At 35.9% G+C, this 19,473-nt stretch overlaps 1 protein-coding gene across 1 annotated transcript in view; it reads left to right on the forward strand.

Annotated features, from left to right (window-relative positions):
- Positions 1–399: 399 nt before the first annotated feature.
- LOC132383032 (histone acetyltransferase p300-like) overlaps positions 400–19,473 on the forward strand; it is a 99,142-nt gene continuing 80,068 nt past the window's right edge. The window contains exon 1 of the mRNA XM_059953737.1: positions 400–1,336. Coding sequence (XP_059809720.1) covers positions 1,252–1,336 — 85 coding nt within the window. The 5' untranslated portion in view covers positions 400–1,251. The remainder of the gene's footprint in view (positions 1,337–19,473) is intronic.

Here is a 19,473-nt window from a genome sequence, read left to right on the forward strand (position 1 = left end):
GGGGAAAAATGTAGTTCCCTTAGTGAAAATATTTACAGTGCAAATCCATAAAACAGATTAAAACAAAACACAAATAATATTTTCGAACCGTTTATTATACGTGCTACAATACAAACTGGGTTTTAATTTTTTTTGCAATTGTCCGCGCACCCATTTAATCAAAATCACCCCCCACCACCACCACCTCCCCGCCCCCTTCTCCTGTTGCAGGATGGCTCCAGCCCGGGGACGGTGGAGTTAAATGACGTAATGCTGCGCCCGCCGGCGAATGGGAGGCAGCTGCGGGGGTCACGTGAGAAGGCGAGTTCGGCCGTTTCCGCCAGCCGCAGCCGACTCGGGCCGAGCGGCGGTCCTCTTTTTTTACGTCGCTGCGCTGCGCTCGCCGAGAGAACAACAAGCCGCCATTTTGTTTGGAGGAGAGGAGACGGAGACAGAGAGAAGCGAGCGATAGAGGGAGAGCAGAAATCCTTCGCTCGGCTTGTGTGGATTGAGGGCAGGGGGTGAAAAAAAGGACGAGGAAGAAAAGGAAAAAGGCGGGGAGGGGGGTGGGGGGGAACAAAAGAAAACTAACAAAATATATAATCAGCAATACGAATTGAACAGCAGGGAGGAAAAAAAGTAGTACTGTAAAAACGCCTCATCTTTTTTTTTGCCGACTCTACCGTCCGTTATTTTAAAAAATTTAAATGTTAGGGAAAGAAAAAATGCCGAAACATTTCGTTTGATTTAACAACGGTTCCTGTTTTTTTTTACCCCCGTGAAGAGCGGAGGCTTACTCTTGAGAGACGGTGGATGAATCGTTCTCTCTTTATTGGATCGAGAGGGGGAATTTTTTTTAAAGGTTTTTTTCTGACAGGGTTTTTTTTACGGGTTTCGGGAATGTGGAAGGAAAGACGGCTGTGAGGTGCTTTATGATGAGGTTTTCGCCGGAGACACCGTTGTACTTGATCTTTCATTTTCTTTAATTATTTTCACCCCCTTTCCGTCCTTTTTTTCTCTCTGCTGGCTCTTGGTGCCCATGGACGATCGACCTAGAAAGCCTGGGCCTGGCCGTAGGCCTTAGGCTCGCTCGCTCGCTCTCTCTCTCTCAGACTTCAACGATAAGGATTTGAAATTGTTTGAGCAAAAGAAAGCTGAGCGAGGACCCAGGTCAACCGATCAGTTAGCGAGGGTTTGTTTCTTTTTTCCTCCCTCTACGTTTGAGGAAGGGGAAAAAAAAGTTGAAACGTGTAATTTTTAAACTGGGAAGAAATGGCAGAGAATCTCCTGGACGGACCGCCTTCAGCCAAGCGGCCTAAAATCTCCTCCCCAGCTCCCCCAGCCAGCGATGGCACAGGTACTGTGTAAACCCTTCTTGAATAGTTTGTCAGTTTTATGTATGTGCGTTATGAATTTTTCCCCCCGGCTGTAGTTCGCAAATGCCATTTTTATTTAAGCATTTTGTTAAATATATCTTACTGCAAATTTTGGAAGAGGATAAAGAGTTAATTTATAAAGAATACTCTGGTAATTCTCTTGGGCTATGCTATTCCTCTGGTTGGAAAGGATCTGTGATTGTCCAGGTTATTGTTATGGAGGAGTCTCATTTTCCCTTCGTGGGCCACAGTTTTATTAGTTTTCTCTACCTCTCTTAAATGGTTTCAAATGCCTTTATTCGTTTCTTATGAAGCCTACATACAAATAACGGTGGTAGTCTTAAGATTTTTAGGAGTATTAATGAAAGATCATGATATGGAGGTATAAAGGCCTTTCGTTTTTAAATTAGTTAACTAGGTATGTATGTTTAATAGATTATGCATGTGGTTGGTTTGCTGGGTATGTTGTAACAGTTTCATCTCGTTAAAATGTGTAGTTTATAACTTTGGATGATCTGAGTATTGTGTAAATAAAATGAGTTACACCATGTTGACGCAGTGTAATAGTTTGCCTCATGACGTTCAGTGAGTAATTTTTTAAGTGGCAAGATTTTGTGTAGTACTGTAAAAAGAATTTCTGTGATGTTTAAAAGTTTTCAACAGATTAAGCACTGTTTATTAGAGGATATGTTGTTCAGTATATCGGCTATTTTTAGTTGAATTTTCATTTGTTGTGAAACGAATGAGAGACCTTTTTAAGAAGAATGTTTTGACTTTAGGGAAATATGCAACAAGCTTTGCTAGATATCTTGTGTTCAAGTAAGAATACAAGCAAAACTTCGATTTGGAGAAATTAACTTTGATAATGATGTTATAAGAGTTTATTTTCCTGTGTTGACAGTACATAACTTTGTACTCTGAGATGAAATGATTCTATTTCATTTGTATAAAGCTTTGGCAAGCAAGTTGCATAGTATTTTGTATTGATACACCACAGTGGTATTTTGCTTTGTTAATTTACTTGGAAGTAATGCTTCTGCTTGTTGCATCTTGCATTGTTTTAAATATAGTTAAAATTGAACTTGGAGTAAATGAGTTGCACATTGAGCAGCCTACACAAAATGCTGGAGGAATTCAAGGACAATTTTAGCGAAGCCCATGTCAGGTTTTGACACTTGAGTATGTAGTTCCTTTAAGCACGTATATGCATGCCTATGGTTGTTTTTTTTCCTTTAAAATTTGTTTTTATTAATTTGATATATTGAATCCCATCTTTTATGTGGTTATATTTTTGATCATTCACTTTGCAGTAGTAGTGCTGGTGCTTTGAGGTGAATGAAATTACATTTCATTTTACTGTGATCTTTGACCAACTGAAATGCTACTATAAGCTTACTAAAATCCAAATAGTAAGCAATTTATGACACTTCATACATGAGAGATTTCCTCAAGTGATTTGACAGCAGCTCTAATAGCAGTTTTAGATGAAGGATTGACAGCCTGGTGAAATAAAAAGGAACTTGCATTCCATGATTTTATTGAAACTAGTTTATTGGCAAATTGAATGAAAAATGTAAATGTAGAAGTTGCAACCTTATTGTAATGCAAAATAATAATTTAAATGGTCAGATCACTTATGGAGCTTTTTAACAACTGTTTCTTAATCAGTTTCATAGTAAATGGTCTGCAGTGATTGCTGAATTAGTTTTCTTCTCCACTGACAAGATGTCCAATGCTCTCTTAGATTCTCTTGAAATCTTTTTGGTGTTTGTTAAACTTGGTATCATCTAGCTGCTACATAGTTTATTCTGTATTTCTTCAACTTCTGTAATATTCATAAAGTTAACATGCCATATACTGTAATTTTCTCTCAGCAAAACTAATTCACTATACTGTACCCACTCTTGTAAGTACTTGGTCCAATCTTAGAAAATTTAAAATAATAATTCAATTTTATTGAATTTTTCATTTAAATACTTCAGTTATCAGATATCTGAAATTTTGCTTGAACAAATTTTGCAGACTTTTAATTATGTATGTTAAATCAGTTTGTTATATGAAATGGTGATTTTCTTAAAATGGCAGTTGTGGGATTTGTTGCATGTAAGAAAACTACTTTTCTATGTTCTTTTCTAAGTGTATTCATAATTCCTGTAATAGCCTTTAATCCAGAAAACAATAGGTATTTGGGGAAAGAAGTATTTAGGATTTTTAATGTATTCTGAGCTGTACTTAACTGCACTTTAATGTACAGATTTCTTTTTCTCAGCTCTTCTATTATACAAATAAAGTCAAAATTTTAAAGTGACATGTCTTGAGGTGGATCTAATACTTTTTAGATCGAGTATAGTAGTACAACATGTTTCAAGTACCCAGTTATAAGATTATTAGAACTATTAAAATATCCTGTTTTTTGCATTTGCATTTTCCTTTAAATTCCTTTCTGATAGGTGATTGCAACATTGCATTGTAGGCTATATGCAATAAAAGAATTGGTTTAATAATTTGGTGTCATGGTTAATATTCTCTCTTTCAACCAACACTAGTAAAAGCAGATGTTTTAATGTTTATTGGAACTTGTCATGTAAAAGTTGGCTTCCAGAGTTCATTCCTTATAACAATCTTTGCACTTCAAAATGTCTTTGTTGAATCTGCTTAGGGATGCTCTGCAGTCATGAAGAGTTCTATATTATAGCTTTCTTCCTTTTAAAAAAAAAACATTTTTTCCTTCTGTTGGTTCTTTGCCAGGTGCAATTTTCCATTTAAGTGTGTAAGCTCTTAAAACAGGTGCTATTTGACCTTACCGTTTAGATTTATCATTTTGTCTTGATGGATGAGAGGGTTGAGATTGGATATTTATTTCCTCTGGTACTTCACTAAATGTGTCTGCTTGGTTGATGTTAATTTATTTTAAAAAACTGGAGATACTGAAAGTATGTTTTCTGCTTTCTCACCATTCGCCAACAGATGTCCTAATTTAAATAAACTTTTTCTTTGCCTTGTAATGCACTGGTAAAGCTTTCAAGAAATTACCAATACTATGTGAACTAAAGCAAGTAAAAATTAAATACCTGATGGGACATGTACTCTTGTCATAATGTGTTTGAACTTTGTAGCAAACATGAGTGAACCAGCAACTTTGTTACAAAGTTCTAACAAGTTAAGGATATTCTTGATAGTGTTTAACTGGGTGGTTCTAAATCTGCTGAGGAAATATTCCTCATAGACGTTTTATTTTAAAACCCCAATAGTTTTGGTATTGAAGGCATTTAAGTTAGTTGACTGTTACTTAATGACTCTTTGCAAGTTTCAGAAAGGTAACATTGTTTAGATAAAGGATAGAACAGTACAGCAAGGCATAAGCCTTTTTGCCCTTTAACCTACTAATCAATATAACCCTTCTCACATAACCCTCTGTTTTTCTTTCATCCATGTGCCTCTAAAAGTCTCTTAAATGCTCCTAATGTGTCAGCCTCTACCACCAGTCTGTAAAAAAAAACTTCCTCTGAAAACCCCCCTATTCTTGCCTCCATTCCCTTAATATTATAACCTTCCACATTAGCCTTTGCTGTCCACCCTATGTCTCTTACTATCTTTCTATCAAGTCACCTCTCATCCTCTGTTCCAAAGAAAAAAAGCCCTAGATCGGTCAACCTTTCCTCCTGAGACATGCTGTGATTCAGGCAGCATCCTGGTAAATCTCCACTGCTCCTCCTCTAAAGCTTCCATGTCATTCCTATTATAATGAGGCCAACAGTACTGAAAACAATAATCAAGTGTGATCTAACCAGTTTTATAGAGCTTCTTTGTCGGATACCGTTAAAAATTCTGGATACGTAAATTTGGAAAATTATTGTTAAATAAATGTTCTTACATTAACTTTAAAGGGATATGAATGTTGGAAACCTTGAACTTGGAACATTGGTGTCTCTGCAGTTCTTTCTGAAGCTTCTAGTGAGATTGTGGAGGAAAGATAGTAGCAAGTTCAGTAGATCATTAGAATGAAATTTGTTATCAAAGTAATATTTCTTGTTTCTGTTTGGCATCAACTGCCACTTCACTCCCACACCCCATTGGCCATCACCTCTGGCAATTACTGAAAAGGGTTAATTCTCAGGAAGCTGATTTCTTGGTTGTAATGGTTACTTCATTTGTGTGTAACTAACTATTCTTATTAATGAAAGATAGAATTAATGCAGTCATCAACACATTTTGCATGTAATTGTATAGATTTCCCAGTAGCGTATTTAGTCCCTCTGATTTTCCAAGCTAATAACTGCATAGAGGTAATGAATTGTACTTGTACTTTTGAATGGTTTTTGTAAAATCAATCTTGGTTTTACCAGTTTATGTTTGATTATTTTTGAATTTCACCAGTTTCTCAATTGAATATTAATACAATTCTTTTAGGTTTTAGTTTCAAGTCTGAATCACAGAATCTCAAAAAGAAAGCTGCTTCAAAAGTAATAAAAAGATTGCGGCAGTGTATATTCTAAGTCTTCCCACTTAAATTTTATTTTAATTTGGATAGGAAACCTCTCCTATAACATGGTTAAAATGCTACATTATGTTACTTTTATTAGAGATCTGTAACAGCTTAGAAGTTTTGGATTGTTCACAAAATAATTGGTTAGTGAAACAGAGGTAATAGCTTATTGAAAAGTAAAGCAGGAGAACTTTGCTTTCCATGGAGCATCTTGAGTGCTGAGTAACTGACATGGAAATCTCTAATACTGACATTCTTCACATTCTATTGGAAAACTAATGGAAAATCATAAAATAGAAAGGGTAGCAACTTCATTTTATTGTCAGAATGTTTGAAGAGTAGTCTACTTAGACCAAAAAGGTATTTGTGTTAAAAGTAGACAGTGAAATCTACATAATGGATTTATGCAGTACATTGATTTGTTTATCTGTAAGTATTTCTTGGTGTACTCACCAGCAAATGCATACTTATTTGTACATAATTCAGATGCTTGTACTGATTTCCATAAATGTTTGTTTTGACATGAAAATATAGTTGCTTAATCAATTCCTCATATAGTTTTACTTAAAAGTTCACTAAGTGTTCCATGCTGCAAAATTAAAACAAAAACTTCCAATTTAGAAAAGATTTCCTGTAAACCTATGTAGTAAATGGAATTAAAATAAAATTGTAGCACTGGAATTCTGAAATAAAGCAGAAAATGTTGGAAGCATTTATGCTCCGGACCTGAATGAAAAGTGAATTAGTCTGTGTTTAAGGAAGAAAACCATTTTGTCAGATCTAAAATGTTTGTTCCATTTCTTTCTACAAATTCTGTCTGACGTACTGAATGGTTCCAGCAATATTTAGTTTTTATTACCATCAAGCTTGTTTTGCCATTTTTAATGGCATTGCAACTTTTTCATCATGGATATAATGTGCCAGTTTCTAAATCTATCCTTCATCCAATGTTGTACATCCTAATTTGAATTTTAAGTGAGCTTTTTTTCACAAATCTCTTTTTAAATAGAATACACTGATATTCTATAAATTAATTCATGCCTTGGATTTTCTTGTTACATAGTCTGTATTTGCAGTTTATTTCTCATAAGCCAGCATTTTCTTTTGTGATTATAGTGGTCCTTACCCTATTTAGTCATTCACAAATCAAAATAAGTTTTCATCTATGACTGCTGTTGCTAGACCAAATTAAATCTAATCCCTGACCAAAGCTTTGTCTTCTTCCAAACATTTATCCAATTTCCCCTTTTTAATGGATATTTTAAAAATAAATTCATTATTTGGGATCAGTGTGGTTAGCACTTACCACCCATCACAAATTGCTCAATAAATGTTGTGGCAAAATCTGATTCGATGGAGGTTGCCCCTTCATCTGATCTTTGTTGAAATAACAATTTTCTGTCCATCACATTATTAGTATAAAATTTATTGCACGTCTTGTTGAGGGTCCAAGTTTGTTTTTGTTGTTAGTACTAAAGAATGCAGCATAATTTAAAATATTCAATGTGTGGTCCACTTTGAGTTTTTGAGAAGAAATACAAGACAATGAACTTTAGAGTGGAGAATCTCCCTTGCTTGCTGAGCCAAGCTCATTAAGTATAATTACAGTTCCAAAATCTTACTATATGTTTCTGAATAATTCCAGTTAGCAACATATCTTAGTATATTTTTTCAGTTTTGTTTGGCAAATGGTAATTAAAATCAAGCTAAATGGCACTGCTGGATCATTATTATTAATTTTGTTCTGTTTGAGTTGATTTCAACTTGAACACAATCATGGTCTCTCTGTTCTACCAGTTTTTTTCCCATCCTCATTAACTCCCATTGATTCTTGGGTAAAGTACAGTTCTGTAAATCCTGTGATCATTATTCATGTATGAATCTAGGGTGTGACTAACAGCAATCTACCCACTTGCAGGAAGAGACAGTAAGAGCATTAAATCTTCCCCCCCCCCCCCCCCAATCCTCAGACTGAGCTTTATATAGAAATTAGATGGTGAAAACAGGCTATTCTGTTTGTGTTGCGAGCAAATACCCTTAAGTAGTTTTAATTTCTTTGCCTGTATTCCTTCCTTGGTCTTTGCTGTCTTCAATGATGGTGAGTACTTTGTAGAACACAAGTGAATTAGGTAATCTCTTCTCTGTGCATAAATTTGTTTTGCTGTCTTGTGTTTAATTTTAAACGTATAATCGCTTGTTCTAAAGTTTTCCTGTTTCTTTTTACATTGAACCATAATTTTCATTTTTTCTGGCCCATCAGTTTCATCCTACTGGGGGGAGGGGCTACATTTTTATGTTTGGCTTATTTCAGGTTCTGTTTAGTATTGGTAGAGTATAAGATCTTTTTCATGTCATTTCACTTAACTGAAGATCTGGAAATTTTTAAATCCAGTATATTCCTGGTTTACACAGCTCTGTTTACTGTCAAAAGTAGCTGAATAATTAGCGTGTGGTTTTTGTTTTATTTGAGGGAGGAGTTTTTTTAATTAGTAGAGACCATTGTCTTGAATTTATGTCATGCCTTGACCATAATTATAAGCCCATAAATGCATAATATAACTGATTAACCTTTTTATTGAGAACACCACAGTGGATGTTAATAAGACGAAAAAAATGATCAACCATAAATTCAAAGGGGATCTTGAAGGAACATGGATTAATAAAAAATTGAAGTTAGCTGTGTGGTGGAGTTAAAATAAATGAAATACCAGATTGTTACTGAGTTACTTTTGTAATGAATGAAAGATTCAAGAATATAGAATCTGAAACGTAAAGATTTGACTTTTACACATAAGGCAGCCATTTGGATGATCAGGTCCATGCTGCTGGCTATAGAACAATTGTAGAGTTCCATTTCCCCTATTATTTCATTGCAGCTCTGTAACTTATTTCAGATGCCCATTGGCTCTTCTGATTCTTAAGTTTGTGAAACCTGTAGAATTATCTCTATTTTGGCAGAAATATGACCTAAAATGTGAATCCATCTTCACGCAAGTCCTAAAACTAGGTAAAGAGATTCCAATTAAATAATAACATAAAAATGTTACACTTGTTCATTTATTGAGAAACATATCCAGTAGTATATATATTTGTTGTGAGAAGTATGTGAATCTCTGGGATAATACCTTCTATAAAAGCAATTTGGAGTCAGGTCTTCCAATCAATGAGATGAGATTGGAGGTGACTGATAGAGTCTGCTCTTCTCAAGAAAGACCTCTTTATATGCACCATGCCTCAATCAAAACAACTTTTGGAGGACCGTAGAAGAAGAATTGTAAAGATGCAGGAAGCTGGAAAAGGCTACAAAAACATTTCTAAAAACCTGGCTGTTCATCAGTCCACAAGAAGAGAAATTGTTTCAAATGGAGGAAATTCAGTACTCTTGCTACTTTCCCTATGAGTAGCTGTCTTGCAAAGATCACACCAAGAGCACAATATACCATGCTGAAAGAGGTGAAAAAGACCTGCAGGTATCTCTAGAACTTGCCAATGTCTCTGTCCACTATAAGAAAAAAATAGAACATGAATAGTGTTCATGGAAGGACACCACCAAAAAAAAAATGGCTGCATGTCTCAAGTTTGCAATCTGGATGTTCTACAACGCTTCTGGGTCAATGTTCTGTGGACAGATGAGACAAAAATTGAACTTTCTGGCAGAAATGCATACTGCTATGTTTGGAGGAAAAAGGGCACTGCACACCAACATCAAAACCTCGTCCCAACTGTAAAGCATGGTTTGGGCTTGTTCTTTTGCATCACGGTCTGGACAGCTTGTAATTGTTGAGGAAACAATGAATTCAAAATTGTATCAAGTCATTTTACAGAAGAATGTCAGGGTAGCAGTCCATCACTTGAAGCTTAATAGAAGTTGGATAATGCAACAAGACAATGATCCAAAAGACAAGTAAATCAACAACAGAATGGTTTAAAAAGAAGAAAACCCGTGTTTTGGAATGGCTGAGTTAGAGTGCTGACCATAATCTTCTAGAACTGTTTTGGAAGGACCTGAAGAAGCAGTTCATTCAAGGAAGCCCACCAGCATCCCAGAGTTGAAGCAGTCTTGTTAGGAGGAATGGCCTAAAATTCCTCCAAGCCGAGGTGCAAGACTGATCGACAGTTACTGGAAAAGTGGTTGAAGTTATTGGTGTAAAAGGGGGTCACTCAAGTTGCTGAAAACAAAGGTTCACATACTTTTCCCAACAATAATGCAACATTTATCTCAATAAATAAGTGAAGTAGTACAATCTTTTTTGTGTTGCTTATTTAATTGGGTTTTCCTTATCTAGTTTTGGACTTTTGAAGATCTGATCACATTTTAGATCATATTTATGCAGAAATAAAGAAATTCTACGGGATTCACAAACTTTCTAGTACCCCTATACCTGCATTAAGACTTGTGATAGGAGGAGGTTGCAGAGGGGAAGGGCATAGCCATGGAGGATGAAGAGTTTAAAACTTTGGGTTTGCTAGATGAAGTGCTACTATGACTACTAAGCATTGTGGTTATAGTTGGGAATTTTTGTGTAAAAATGGGCAACTATATGTTACTTTAAAGTATAAGTTGCTGGCTAAAAAAGGATTAGAATAGTCATGTCCAGGGTTTATATGTGGATGTGTTCAGGGTTGGTAGGAGTTGAGCATCATTTTAGAGATGGTGATGATTGCAGATATGTGATTAAACACAACTCAATTCAATTTTAATGGATAGACTGGCTTGGTTTCTGACAATTGCCAGAGACCCAGATAGAAACTTGCCATTAGGCATTAGAGTTTGCTTTGGGGTACAATGACTGTGTTTAATTCTTTCCGTGGGGGAGTTCTACTTGTTCACTACAATAAGCTGGCAAATTACTGTACCTTTACAAAAGATCCTGTGTAACATACACGAAAATAGAATTTTAAGATTTGATTCTGTGCAATTACTTGTTAAAGATATAATTAATTTTCAGCAGCAAGTGGGTAATGAATTAGACAGTTTTTGCTTAAGTGCATAATGAAAAGAATACACGCTCAAGAAAGGTGAAGTTAACCAATTTATATATTGCATCAGTTAATTTCCTAACTTTTAGCAAATTGGGTCTTATTGAAAGTGTGTAATTCAGAGAGGAAGTTCATAAAAATCAATAAATTTAGTAGTGTCTAGTAATGCTGAAAGCCTTTAGTGTTATGGTGGTATTCACATAATAAATTACATGTAAAGTCCTTAATCTAATTCAGAGCAGTGTCCTTATTGGTGCTTAGAGTAATCTTTATAAATTACAATCTCTGTATGATCACTTTTCTCACTCTTTTTTTCCACCATCTCTCCAAATTCTGTGATAAAGCTGTTAGAAATCTTTTTTGCCAAATTGGTAGTCTTCATGTATTCATTGCAGCAATAGCCAACTGAATAACAATTCTCTCTTCTACTGTCAAGATGAAGCCACACTCAGGTTGGAGGAACAGCACCTTATATACCGACTGGGTAGCCTCCAACCTGATGGCATGAACATTGACTTCTCTAACTTCTGTTAATGCCCCTCCCCTTCTTAACCCATCCCTGATATATTTAGTTTTTTTTCTCTCTCTGCCCATCACTCTGCATGTTCTCCATCTCCCTCTGGTGCTCCCCTCCCCCTTTCTCCGTAGGCTTCCCGTCCCATGATCCTTTCCCTTCTCTAGCTCTGTATCCCTCTTGCCAATCACCTGTCTGGCTCTCAGCTTCACCCCACCCCCTCCGGTCTTTTCCTATCATTTCACATTTTTTCCTCCCCCTCCTACTTTCAAATCTCTTACTATCTTTCCTTTCAGTTAGTCCTGACGAAGAGTCTCAGCCCGAAACGTCGACAGCACTTCTCCCTATAGATGCTGGCCTGCTGCGTTCCACCAGCATTTTGTGTGTGTTGCTTGAATTTCCAGCATCTGCAGATTTCCTCGTGTTTGCCTGGATAACAATTCTGGTCTTTTTACAGACCCTGAGATCCAAAAGACATTAACAGTATTACTGAGTTCATACAATGCAGCTGACTGCATTAATCCTATATTTTCCATGCTGTTCAATATTTTCCTAGTATTTTCAATATTTCACTCTGCTGATTATTAGTTGATTAAGGAAACCTGATTCAAACCTCCTGATAACCATGGCCTTTCAAGTTGCAATGCCATTTTGACATGATTTGCTTAGTAAGAGTTTTCAGGCAGTTACAAAACTGTCTTGATTGTACTTAATGCTGATCTCCATGATTTTAGTAACTCTATCTCTAAATGATTAGCTTAGAAGGGCCATAAAATATTGGAATAAATTTACTTTCTCTTCAATTTGGAGAAGTGTGTAACAACATTATTTGGAAGATGTTATAACTATTCATTAAGCATATTTCAAGTAGTAATTTTTAGCAAAATTTTGATTTTTTTTAGTAAAAGAAAAGCATGCATAAATCTGTCTTAACTTTTTTTCAAACATTGATATAGTTGAATTGTGTGGGAATATTGCAAATTCCAACAAAACATATTATCTTTGCTCATAAAATTGAGTAAAAGAAATTCAACTATCAGTTTTTGCACAAGTTGTGGGCATAGAGAAGTAAGACAAATCATGTTTAAATTATCATTCATTTAAACTGACATAGCCTTGTCTGTCAGAACTTCATGGATACAGAGTACATATACTTTAACCACCCTCTACATCTGCATGAACCTTTCAGTTGAAAAGGTCTGATGTTTTACAAAGCTAAATGTTAATATGATTATTGAGGCCCAGATTTAGCTGACTGCTGTCTGACAATCATTTGCTTCCAGATTCAGCATTTCTTAGGCTAAACTTATTGATTGGGAATGCCCTGTATTCAAGATCTTCAGTGATGCCAAAATCTTGAATGATGTAATTTGGTCAAATAAGTACAACCAAACAAGTATATAAAATTTCTGAGGAAACATTTGACAGAAAACAAAGCTACATTGCCCATGTTGCTTGAGCAAGTATGCCTGATATTCAGATTCAGTAGTTTACTTTTTTTTTAAAAAATGGAATGGCTAAAATACCCACTTCTTTAAATGACTAAGATATTACTGCAAACACAGTTGAAATGTAACTTGCCTCTTTATATAGCTACAAAATCTCCTTTGAAATAAATCCTTCACTGCTTGGTCTATCCTGGACAGGATCCATGAGCAGATTACGTAGTATAAACACTGGGGAATCTCTGTCACTGGACAGAGCACAATTTGGAACTTGTCTTGCATGGATAAATTCCAGCAAATTGTCTTGATACTGCTGTGATTTGCTATTAAGATTATTGGCCCAGTATATTTTTGGGGCTCAGCTTAATATTGCTGCTCTTTTGCCTTATTTATTTTCCATTTATTTCCTATCCTTGCCTTTATTTTTCTGGGTTATTTTCTTGGGTATTCTCTCTTTTTCCTCAAAGAGCTTATTTGTTTTATATATGAACTGTCCCAGCATTATAACCTCCAATGGTTGGTGAACATTTTACTTTGCAGATTCCTCTCTGTTTGGTTTTATATTAAATAGGAAATATACTTTTTCTCTGCCTTTCTTTATTTACTGCGTGGGAATGTTAGAATTTTTTTATATTGTGCTGATGCCATGTGTAATTGGAACTCAACAGTAGCTCTTTGGTTCAGTCTGAGGTAAGGGGATTGGGGAGGGAAATATGGGGCAGATCATAGTAATAGTCTTTGTAGAGTCATTGCTGAGGCAGCAGAGTGGAGAGACTTCCATTTCTCATTTAGCTTGCTTAAATTTACCATTTTATGGAAAATACTGAACTAAATATTTGAAGACCTGAAGTTACCACATTCATTTTTTGCCAATTTATTATTCTGGCCATTGATTATTCCTTTAACTTTTATCTGACAATCCATTCATTTGAATCATTGATGTCATTTTTCATCCCATGAGGTTTGTACCATTTCTATGGCATCACAGATTATATGAATCTGGATTTTGAGTATTGCCCTACTTCCCTTCCACAGCTCATCTGTTAAAACTGCCATTATTGCCTTTGTTGCCACTAGAGTTAGCAACTTTATGCTCAGATTTCCTTGTGTTGCTAGTTGTAAAATTTAGTTTACTTGTACTTTCGCTCAGTGCACTGAGGCATTGCTGTATTTCAAGCATCCCTGAGTGATGTTTGGATATGAACAGGTCATCATAATGCAGAACAGTGGTGGTACTGCATTTATCTTCTTCTGCCCGTCGAATGATTGCATTTCTAACTCTGATGGCTAGAAGATCTATATTGTTGAATTAGAAGGAAATTAATCCTCCCACTGTATTTAATTGGTTCTCTCAAACTATGTTATGTTTAAATTTAGAAAAAATTAGAAGTTGTACTTTTGAGACTTCTATTAAATTTGAAAAGTTATGGAGACCATTTATTCAACATTTTCATATGATGTAATATGACCCTGTGCCAAGTTCATTTGATTTCCCAGCTTTTAGCTTATGTATGTTGAGTGGACCGGAAGTGACGGCATTGATGAATACTTATTTTTGTGAGATATTATAAACAGCCCCTGTTTTTTTCTCTCTTTTTTTTGCTTCTTTTTTCCTATATTAGTTATTAGATTAGTAGATTAGCTAGTTTTGCATTATATATATATTTTAATTTTTTTTCTTTTGTTTTTTTATATCATATATTATGAAATATTTAGACTTACCATGTTCATACATATATTTTATGGCTTATGTCTTGGTGAACTCATTTATATTGTAACTATTATGTATGTTTTTTTCATATGTAATGGAATTTGTATGTTGGTAATTTCTTTATCAATATATCATTTGTTTTCTGTCCATATTACTAATAATAATAAAAAGATTTAGAAAGAAAGAACAGTGGTGGTGCAGCTGGCTGTCATTCCAGTGAGCTGAATTCATTGCTGATACGTAGCACTGTCTTTGTGGAGTTAGCCCATTCACCCTCTGACCCTCTGACCAACTGGATTTCCCTGGGTGTTCCAGTTCCCTTCTGCATTCCAAAGACATGCTAGTATAACTAGTTCAGGTCAACGGGTAGATGATCGAAGACATAAATGAACACATGTAAGAAAATAGATTGCAGAGAAATGTGGACAAAAACAATGTAGGAGGCTATGTAATAAGCAAATATGAAAATAGTAAGATGCAACTTTTTTGCCAAGGCCTCAATTGAATGTAGTATGTGCAGGATATAATAAATTAGGTAGTATGTTTAATTATTTATAATCTTGGGCAGACAGTGGTGCACACTGCTAGTACTCCCTCTTAGCACAAAATACCTGGATGTTGTCTGTATGGGGTTTGTACATTCTCCCTGTGACCACATACATTTTCTCTGCGTACTCCAGTTTCCTCTCTCATCCCAAAAGTGTGGTTTTGTAGGTAAAGTGTCTTTAGTATATTGGTGAGTGGTAGAATCTGATTAAGGCTGTATCTCTCTCTGACTTCAAATTAGATATTGAAGAAAGCTGGGTTAAATTTTAAGCTTGCATTCCAAAATTGGTGATTAAATGGACATTTCCTGTATGTTACATATTATAGTTATGCATGAAGTTGTCAAATGAAATGAATGACAATAATAATAAGTACTTTATTGAGCCTGAGTGGGAAATTATTTAATTACAGCAACATTTAAAAACACTGCACAATAATAATAAATATAATAACTAAAAGTACAGAATAACATACACAATTTACCAATGTGCAGTACTGTGCAATAATAATGTACGAAATAATAAAACAGGCTGTTGTACTATGATGTGTGTTCTCCTGTTGCACAAAGATGAACTGTTGTATATGCTTATTGCATTTGGTAGGAAAGATCATCTGTAACAATTCTTATGACAGTGGAGCTGAATAAGCCTGCTTGAAAGGGTGCTCCATTGCTTACTCTGTAGGTCATGGAGAGGATGTGCCTGGTTGTCCATAATGGATAACTGTTTGTTTAGTGACTTCCTCTCCACTACTCATTCAAGAGTCCAGGCTGTAGCCAAGGACAGATCCAGCCCTTTTTACATCACCAGTATCAGTGCTGCTCCACCAGCATAAAGCCACAAAGAAGGCTGCACTCACTACAACAGACTGGTAAAAGATCTCCAACATCCTCCTGCACACATTGAAGGATCCCAGCTTCCTTAGAAAATAGCCTGCTCATCCCCTTCTTGTAACCAACATTGGTGTTGGTTTTCCAGTCGTCTTGTCGAGGTAAACACAAGTATTTGTACTCCACCACCGCAACTTCTCCCAAATGTATACTGGACTTGTCACGAACAAGAAAAAATTTGCAAATGCTGGAAATCCAAGCAACACACACAAAATGCTGGGGGAGCTCTGCAGGCCAGGCAGCATCTATTGAAAAAAATACAGTTGATGTTTTAGGCTGAAACTTTTCAGCAGGATTGGAGAAAAAAAGGCAGAGGAGTAGATTTGAAACATGGGGGAAGGGGAACGATAAACACCAGGTGATAGGTGAAACTTGGAGGGGGAGGGATGAAGCAAAGAGCTAGGAAGATGATTGGTGAAAAGATCAAAGACCGTGGAAGAAAGAAACAGTGGGGGGGGGGGTGGAAGCACCAGAGGGATGTGATGGGTGGGCAAGGAGATAACATAAGAGAGAGCAGGCGAGAAGGTGACGTGAGAGAGGGACAAGGGAATGGGAAATGGGGGGGGGGCGAACGTTACTGGAAGTTTGAAAAATTGATGTTCATGTCGTCAGGTTGGAGGTTACCCAAACGGAATGTAAGGTGTTGTACCTCCAACTTAAGTGTGGCTTTATCCCAGCTTGTCACTGTCTTTTTTTCCTCCTAAAGTCAATCACCATCTCCCTGGTTTTGGCCACATGGAGGAGCATCACTCTGCAAACTTGTCAACCAGTTCTCTGTACTCTGACTCCTGTCTATCTCTGATACACCCAATCAAAGAACTGCAAGTGGCAAGACTCCGATTTGTACTGAAAGTCTGTGGTGTACAGTGTGAACAGAAGTGGAGGCAGGGTAGTCTCTTGTAACGCTTCAGTGCCACTTGCACCCATTGCAGACAGAGAACCACCCAGCTGTACAAACTGGGGTCTATCTGTCAGGTAGTTAGTAATCTGTGGATAGTGAATTTGTCTACACCCATTCTTGCAGCATCTTGCTCAGAAGAAATGGCTAGATTGTACTGAAGGCACTAGAGAAATCACTAGTCAAATTAGTAGCAATGTTAATATGTAATTACTTATTTATTTTCTTTGTCTTTAATGCCCTATAGCATTACAATTGTATAATTTTAATTTTCCACAATATTTCAAATGTAGACTTTGCTTAACTGATTGAAACTGATAGCACACTGGCTTACTTCCTTTTGAAATATAATGTGGATGGTCATTAAAATGAAGTAATTGTCCTATTGGATTTGGAGGAAATCCTAAAAAGCTTCACATCTCAAAATGCTGCAGATTGTAGAACTTGAAGTAGGAAGTCGTGGACGTTCTCAGAAAATCATGTAGCATCTGTGGAAAGAGCTGTCCTCAAATATTGTTGATCTTACTGAATGAACTTGAATTCACTAGTGAAATATCATAAAAGAATTTTGTCTCAAACATTTGAAAGTCTTACAATTTAGTAAAACCTATTGATGGTTCTTATAACTGTTCATTTATTGTAATGATTTAATTAGACATTATAACTTGGAGTAAAACTGATATTTTTATGATGAGAGTGAACATTATTTTCATGCCTGTTGTCTTTGTCAGTGCTTCCGTTAGTAGCGTCTTCCTAGCCCTGACTAATTTACTTTGTTCCACATTCTACTAATTTCAAAAACTTGCAAGTTACCATGCAAGTTATTGGAGACTAATCTGAGTTATTTTGTAACATTTCTTATTCTTGGGAGTTTGATAACTTGCAATTCCTACATCACAACAAAGAATACACTTTGTATATGCCAGTAAATCTGTAAATGCACAGCTGGGTTTCAGTTCACTTTCCAATTCCAGTTTTGTGTTTTTGTTTATTAATATACTAGATTTATTGAGTACATTTTTAAATTGTAACTAAATATTTTTGTAAATGCAAGCAATTGCTATATGAGTAGGTTCATGCGTATGGATGTTGAAAATGACAAAGCCCAATACAGAAAATGATTAATTAAATTATATTTAATTATCTGGAGTTCACAGTAAGGTTATCATCTAGTCACGAAAAGCATTACTTAGGCCACATAGGTTTCCACAAACAATTTGAAGTACTCTATTACAGCTTTGAAAGAAATATTGTCTATGGAGTAAGGGCTTTGAGATTTTCTGGTTGGGTATGTTGATTCCTGAGAGTTAAATAATGAAGCGAGGTTACATGACTATTGGTTGAATTACTTGAACATTGGTGAAATAGGTGATTTGAAAATAAATTAGAGATACTTTGGAGAGAAATGAGATTCACAGACATAATTATGTACAAGAGCCAAAAGGTTCAGAATGATTCTTTTGTAATGATAATTGAGACTAGATCAGTAATTAATTTAAAGCTACAATAGAGATTGGAAACAATTTCTTCACCAGAGTGTGATGAAACTAGAATTTTCTAGCACTGAAGGCAGTGAAGCCAGTGTCGATTATTTATGTTCTTGAGTATATTGAATAATTTAATCAGGTATCTGAATGCCAAATGATTTTGGAGGTATGAGGAGAAGGTTTGGTTAGGTTACTGATGTGGATGATCAGCCAAGAAGGGTCAAGTAGCATACTCCTGCCATTAGCTGAGATCTATAGATAACAGATGGTATTAAGAGATGGGGTAAAGCCATTGCATTGAATTAATTCATAGTCGAGCTCTGATTTGGTCAAGCTCAATGGATAAATAGTTAATTTCTGTTTTAACTAAGAATGCATTTTTAATGTAAAAACAATTACTCTTTAAATGTTGAAATTTTCACCTGAAATTGTTTCATAACAAAAATAGTTCAATATGTTTAAATTTTTCTCAGTATTATTGCTTTTGACAAATTTCCTATATGTGCGCATGCTAGACTGAGTGATTTGTTCCAACTGCAAAACTAAGGTGACTCTAAATTAAGCTGTAGTGCACAGACAACATTTGTACTGTATATTGGTACATTTGAGGGCCAGGTTCCAAGTACTTTTTGATTTGTTCAGTAAACTGTCAGTTAATGTCTTACAATAAACATGGCAACACAAAAGTGCTCTACTGACCCTAACGCACCATACCGCAAATCCACTTGTCCCCTTCTGCAAATAGACGGTCTGTTCTGAGCTTTGTCTTGGTACAAGATTACCAGAGGAAATGTTTAAGGATGGTGTCAAATGCTCCTTGGAAAAGGAATGGCATCCCCTCTAATTTGTGCAAGTCCCTGGCTTGCAACCACTTAAAAGTGGGAAAAGGAGCAAGCTGAGTGATACTGAGTGTAAGAACCCTTTGGGACTCCATGGAGATACTGTGGAAAAGCTGGAAGGAGTGCACCAGCACCTGGTAACCCATATGCTTACCAGCTTCATTTAGTGTCTCCTGCTTAATTTAAGGCAGAGTCTGCATTTCTCACATTGGCCACATCAGATTCCACCAAACCAAAGGGACAGGAATGAAAGCAAATTATCCTTTAACTCTGGGATTGAGGAATGCACTAACATTTTCAGTGTTTGTATTCAATTGTGTATA

Source organism: Hypanus sabinus, chromosome 29, assembly GCF_030144855.1.
Source record: "Hypanus sabinus isolate sHypSab1 chromosome 29, sHypSab1.hap1, whole genome shotgun sequence".
Taxonomy (NCBI): domain Eukaryota; kingdom Metazoa; phylum Chordata; class Chondrichthyes; order Myliobatiformes; family Dasyatidae; genus Hypanus; species Hypanus sabinus.